Genomic DNA, 6,325 nt, shown 5'->3' on the forward strand with positions numbered 1-6,325 from the left:
TAAACGTTTGGCTTAAATTGATAAAAAGGGGAAACGTTTGGATTTGTTTCATAATGTTTGTAAACATTTGGCTTAAATGGCTAAAAAGGTTAAGCGTTTCGATTTGTTTCGTAACGCTTTAAATATTTAGATTGGTTTCGTGACGTTTTAAATGTTTGAATTTTTTTCGTAACATTTTAAACGTTTTGGATTTGATTCGTAAAGTTTTAAACGTTTGGCATAAATCGCTAAAAAGGTGAAACAATTGAATTTGTTTCGTAATGTTTTAAACGTTTGAATTTGTTTCGTAACTGATAACTTGCGGAATGGCGGCGACTCCTTCATCCAGTGGTGGCTTCACAATCGTACCTGAAAGGCACAATACAACTGTTAGAAGGGCGCCGGAAGGGGACTCCGGCAAACCGCTCCGACAGTCAAGTCAATAGGTATTTTAGTGAGAGAAAGAATAAGAAGTGAATAAGAGTTTTTGGTTGAGAGATAAAGAGAATTAACCTATTTACCTACTTTTTCTTAGCCTTTTATACTATGTCTTTGTTCCTCTTTGTCTGCGCCGACAAGTCTGATTTCATTATCTTTATCTGTGCAGATATTGTTTGGAATGTCAGGGTACTTTCTGACATATTTGTCTTTGTAATTAGTGAAAGGTTAACTCGGACAAAGCCGAGATGATGTTGCGATGTATGCTGCTCGGTGTATCCGAGATGGTGTTGCTATGTGTTTTACTCGTCTCACCGAGGTGGTCTTGTGGTGTGTCTTACTCGGTTGAGCTGAGATGGTGTTGTGGTGTGTCTTACTCGGTTGAGCCGAGATGGTGTTGTGGTGTGTCTTACTCGGTTTATGTTCTATTTTTTAGATTGTTCATCTGTGTTGTTATCACAAGTCCCTTCCTAGTTTGTTCGGATATTTATGTCCGAGTTTTGTTTGATTTGGTATTTCTTGCTTGCTCGGTTTTGATCTTGCTCCGTCATCTCTTGGGTGTCTTTTGAATTGCTTTCTTATCTGATACGTTTCGATGACACGTGTCTTTCATTTAATTCTGCCTGTTGACATCTGTTATCCACTAGCACATATATTGAGACGACGTTTTAGTTGCCCCGCTTCGGTTTCTATAAAAACCCTCATTTTTTCCTTTGCTTAGTTTTCTTTTTCCTTTCTTTGCTCTCGTTTCTTTCTTTCCTTTGCTTTGTTGGGGTCTACTTTTCTACTTTCGAAGATTTTCATCAGTAAGTTCTTCTTTTTCCTTTGTTTTGATCTTGTTTATTGTTATTTCTTCATCTTTTTTCCGTTTGTTCTTCGTGTTCTTGAGTGTTTGCTTTCTGGGTTAGTATAGTTGGGTGATTTGATTCATTTAGAGTTGTTTTTTCATCTCGGTTGAATATTGTCGTATGAGAAGGATTCCCATAATGATAATTTGGACGTTTACGATGATGGTGAGGGTGAGTCGGATGAGTGTACTTCGAGAGGGAATAAATCTGAGGCCGAGTGTTCTGACTCGGCCAAGGGAGGGTCCGTTGACGTTCCCCGGATAAATAAGGTAGAGGAAGTTGGTTTCTCAGAAGCGACCTATCTGTAAAGCCATGGCGAGTGAGGATGGAAACTACTTTTGCCGAGCTGAACCAGGGATATCTGGATTATCTTCTTTCTCAGATAAATTTATGTGAGGGGTATCGGTTTGCACTGTCTCCTCCCGGTCTGACAATAAACACCCCGGTTGATCCGGATTTTATAGTAATAAGCGTAGAACGCCTTCATTCTAGTGTCCGCAATCCCCTTCAGGCCGACTTAGTGGCCTTTTTAACATTTTATAACATGTCTCTTAGTTAGTTTCACCCAAATGGCATTAGGCACTTCCTTTGTCTTCGTCGGTTGTGTATCGACATAAGATTCCTTTCTCGGTTGAGTTTTTTGCTAGTATTTATGGTCTTATCTTTGGCGGTGCTTATGATTTTTCTACCTTCAAAATTCTTAAGTCCGAGCCTAGGCATGTTAAAGAGAAAGTATCTACCTCGGTTAAGAGGTTTAGGGAAGATTGGTTTTGACAGAGTGCTAAATGGGAAATGTGGCTTCCACACATGTCTTCGTGTATTTCGGCTAAGACGTATTCTCCTTCTTCAACCGTGAGGCATCTGGACCATGGATGTGAGAATGACTTTCTGTATAGGGTGCCATCTCGGTATGAGAAGTGTGGTGCTCGGCGCTTCACCTTCCTTGCCTCTTTTTTATCCTCGGGTAGGCTTCCATTCTCCATGTATGATATGATGTGTTCCATCCATTGATCTAACAGGTTGATGAGGAATGTTGCCTCGGGATTTTGGATACTGGTGAAGTTTTGGATCGAGCATGATATGACTGGTACTGTTTCTTTGGCTTCTCCTGCCTTTGCCAATGTGTCTGCCTCTGTGTTCTCTTCTCTGGGTATTTGCTCTAATTCCCATTTTCCACCTTCTTCAGTAATTTTTGCGAGCAGCTCTTTAACTCGATCTACATATTTTTTCATTTCTGGATCTTTGACCTCAAATAATCCGAGTACTTGGTTAACCACCAGTTGAGAGTCACTCTGAATTTTGATGAACTCGGCCTTGACTACTGTCGCCATTCTCAATCCTCCTATTAGGGCTTCGTATTCTACTGAATTGTTGGTTGCCGGAAAATTCAGGTGGATTGAGTTTTGCATTTTTATCTTATGTGGTCCTCTTAATATCATGCCTGCCCGTGCTCCGGCCATGTTTGGTGCTCCGTCTACTTGTAATATCCAGCTGACCAAGCCCTTGTCTACCTCGGTGGGTTGATCGTGTGTTGTTGTTTTGGCCACGTAATCTACTAGGATTTGAGCTTTCATTGCTGTTCTTGGTTCGTATTTGATATCGTATGATCCTACCATGACCGACTAGTTGATTAGTCGTCCAGAGGTTTCTGGTCTTCCAAGCGTTTTTTTTCAGGGGTTGGTTTGTTCGGACTACCACTGTGTGAGTCTGAAAATACCTTTTGAGTTTTTCTACTGTTAATACCAGCGCAAATGCAAATTTTTTGATGTTGCTATATTTGAGCTCGGGCCCTTTAAACACTTTGCTCGTGTAGTACACCGGTTTCTGCTCGGTTTCTTTTTCTTTTACAAGCACATATGCTACTGTTTTGTTGGTGACACTTATATATAAGTATAACACTTCTCCTGCTTCGGGTCGCCCGAGTAGTGGTGAACTTAGAAATTTTTTGTGCTCCTCAAAAGACTGTTGGCACTCTTCGGTCCACTTGAAGCTTTCCACATTTCTTAGTGTTTTGAAGAATGGGAGACATCTCTTGGCCGTCTTCGGGGCTTTCATGTCTATGATTGCTTTTGTTTTTTCCGGTTTACCTTAATGCCTTTTGAGAGATGAGATAACCGAGGAATTTCCTTGCCGGGACTCCGAAGGCACACTTGTCCGGGTTTAACTTGAGCTTGTATTTCTTTAGCTTGGTGAAAACGTCTTCTAGGTCTTTCGCGTGGTCTTCTACTTTTTTGGATTTGACGATGATTTCATCAACGTACAGCTCCATGTTTCGACCGATCTGGCCCTTGAATACAAAGTTCATCAGTCGCTGATAAGTTGCCCCGTCATTTTTTAATCTGAAAGACATTTGTTTGTAGCAGTATGTGCCGCTGTCAGCTACGAAGCTTGTTTTCTCTTCGTCGGCCTTGTGCATTGGTATCTGGTGGTATCCTTGGGCAGCGTCTATGAACGAGTAGACTTTGTAACCACTCGTTGAGTCGACTAGCTGATCAATGTTTAGCAGAGGATAGCTATCCTTGGGGCATGCTCGGTTTAGGTCTGTGAAGTCTATGCATAGTCTCCATTTTCCATTCGGCTTTTTAATGAGCACGACGTTTGATAGCCACTCCGGGTAATGCACTCTTCTAATGAAACCTGCTGCCAATAGTTTGTCTACTTTTGCCCTAATGGCAATTTGTCTGTCTACTGCAAAGGCTCTTTTCTTATGTTTGACTGGTTTATGTTTTGGATCTACATTCAGCTTATGTGAGATAATTACCGGGTCTACCCCTTCTATCTCGCCTGAGGTGTTGACAAATTCTACTTCGTTTCTGATTAACATGTCTGTTATTTCATGTTTTACTGGTTCAGGCAGTGCAACACCTATTTGGACCAATCTTGGTGTTACTCTTGATAGGTTAACCCTTTCTAGTTTTCCATAAGTTTGAGCTTGCCTTCATCTGAGTCTGGTATCTCCATTGTTTCGATAGCCAGGGTTTCTGATACATCTCTCATTGATACGAAGCAGCACTGTTTGGCTATGTCTTGCCTTCCTTTGACTGTCACCACTCCCTCTCTGGTGTGTATTTTCATTGACAAGTATTTGATGCACGTAACTGCCCCGGTGTTGTATAGCATTGGTCTGCCAAGTATTACATTGTAGGCGAGTTGCATATCAACAACCATAAAAAAGTGTTTTGAATTTCTTTGTGATGCCAATTAAACCTCCTTTTGGTGCACCATTTTCTTTTCCTAGCTCCACTGTTAATTCCGCTACTCCTTCTGCTCATACTGGTGCTCCTCCTAGTCCGACTAGAGGAGTTTTGATTGGTTTAAGATTTAGGACCGAGCATCCTATACCGATGTAAGCCTGCTTTGTGATGAGGTTAACAGAGCTTCCCTCATCCACCAACTGTCTCATTACCCAGAAATTTTCTATTAATCCTGAGATTACCAAGGGGTCTTGTGAGGAAAGTCTATTCCTTCGCCATCGACTGGGCCGAAGCTGACCTCGGGTAAAGGCTTGGCCACCGATATGTTCATTACCATTTTTTGTCTTTTGCGCCTTCCCCGCTTGTACTCTGGATCAGCCATTCCGTCGGCTATGGTGTTAATTACTCCGGATACATTTTGCCTTATTGGTGGTGGTGCCTCCTCCCTCTAACCACTATGTTCTCCTCGGTTGCCTCCTCCCGAGTTATAATTTTTGTTCTATGCTACAAAGTCTTTTAAGCGGCCGACTTGCACTAATCGATCTATTTCTTTCTTTATACTTCCACACTCATTAGTGACGTGGCCGTGACCATCGTAAAATTGGCAATATTTCTTTCTGTCCCCCTCATACTGCAACTTTGGTGGGTATCTTACTAGTTCATTATTGATTTGAATCCACATTAGGATGTGTGATCTCGGTGTGTTGAGTGGAATAAAGGCTTGGTCTTCTACCTTTACTGGTCGGTGTAGTTCCATTCGCGGTGGAACGGGTTGCCGTTGATCTCTTGGCCTGAATCTGTCTTGCCTGACCGTCTGACTGAAATTTGGTCTCTGCGTTTGAAACTGTGCTGTTGTCTGTGTGGCTTTCCTTCGTTGCTCTTCATCCAAATTGATGTAATTACAGGCTCGGTCAATGAGCTGAGAGTAATTTTGCACTGGATTTGTTATCAGGTTGTCTCAAAATGCCATCATCGTTGTGTTATCCTTCATTGCGGCTATTACGGTATCATCATTCAGGTTTCCTACTTCGACAGCCTCCGCGTTAAATCTGCCGATATAACTCTGCAAGCTTTCTCCGGGTTTCTGATAGCAAAGTTTGAGATCACTGGACTTCTTCTTTCGTTTTATGCTCGGTGTGAAATGAGTTCGGAAAGCTCTTGCTAGCTCGTCGAAACTTTGGATAGAGCCTTCTTTCAGACTTCGGTACCAGATTGTTGCTGGCCCCTTAAGGGTTGTCGGGAAAAGTTTGCAGACGGCAGCTTCAAACAAACTTTGTACCATCATGACCACCTGAAAACAGCTCAAGTGTGTGATCGGATCCCCTGTTCCATTGTAATCATCTAGTTGTGGTGTTTTATAGTTTAACGGGAAAGGTTCATCTCGTATCTCGGTCGACAATGGGTTTCCAATGTATAGGAAGCTTGTGCTCTTCGGCTCTCTCCTTATGACTTTTTCCATTTTGGTTCTCACCCTTTCAGTGATTTCCTGCTCTAGGTTCTTTTTCTTTACCCAGTCTGCGCCTGAGCTATGCACACTTTCTTCGATTTCTAGTCGTTTTGGGGTCTTTTTCGGTCCGTCAGGCGTTTGTGCCCGGTTTGGTTCCCCTGCTTTTCCCTTGGGGTTTGTTGTGTTTGTGGAGTTTTCTCGGGGTTTGCTTCTTCGAGCATTGTTTGGCCTTGGTAAAATTCTGGTGGGTGAGGTGGTGGGGCTGGTATGTATGGTGGGGTGGTAATATTGCCTTGAGATATGGTGGGGGCGGTTGGCCGAGCGTGGCCTTGTTGCACTTGTTGAAGGAAAGCTAACTGCCGAGCATGGAACTCAATATATTCTTGTATCTGTGCTGGTGTGGGGTTTTGATTTTCAGC

At 42.6% G+C, this 6,325-nt stretch overlaps 1 protein-coding gene across 1 annotated transcript; it reads right to left on the reverse strand.

Moving 5' to 3' along the window:
• Positions 1-4,958: 4,958 nt before the first annotated feature.
• Positions 4,959-5,918, reverse strand: LOC126672535 (uncharacterized). Its single transcript, XM_050366489.1, has 2 exons — positions 5,463-5,918; positions 4,959-5,378 (listed from the first exon to the last, which is right to left on the reverse strand). Exons 1-2 carry the CDS (start codon positions 5,916-5,918, stop codon positions 4,959-4,961), a joined length of 876 nt encoding a protein of 291 aa, XP_050222446.1.
• Between the last annotated feature and the right edge of the window lie 407 nt (positions 5,919-6,325).

This window comes from Mercurialis annua, linkage group LG3, assembly GCF_937616625.2.
Source record: "Mercurialis annua linkage group LG3, ddMerAnnu1.2, whole genome shotgun sequence".
Classification (NCBI taxonomy): Eukaryota; Viridiplantae; Streptophyta; class Magnoliopsida; order Malpighiales; family Euphorbiaceae; genus Mercurialis; species Mercurialis annua.

Excerpts from the sequence above, each read along its gene's own strand:
- LOC126672535 (XM_050366489.1), bottom strand. The coding sequence starts at position 5,918 with ATGGAAAAAGTCATAAGGAGAGAGCCGAAGAGCACAAGCTTCCTATAC. Across the intron at positions 5,379-5,462 it reads GAAACCTGAATGATGATACC|CTCATTGACCGAGCCTGTAA; the intron begins GTAATAGCCGCA and ends AATTACTCTCAG.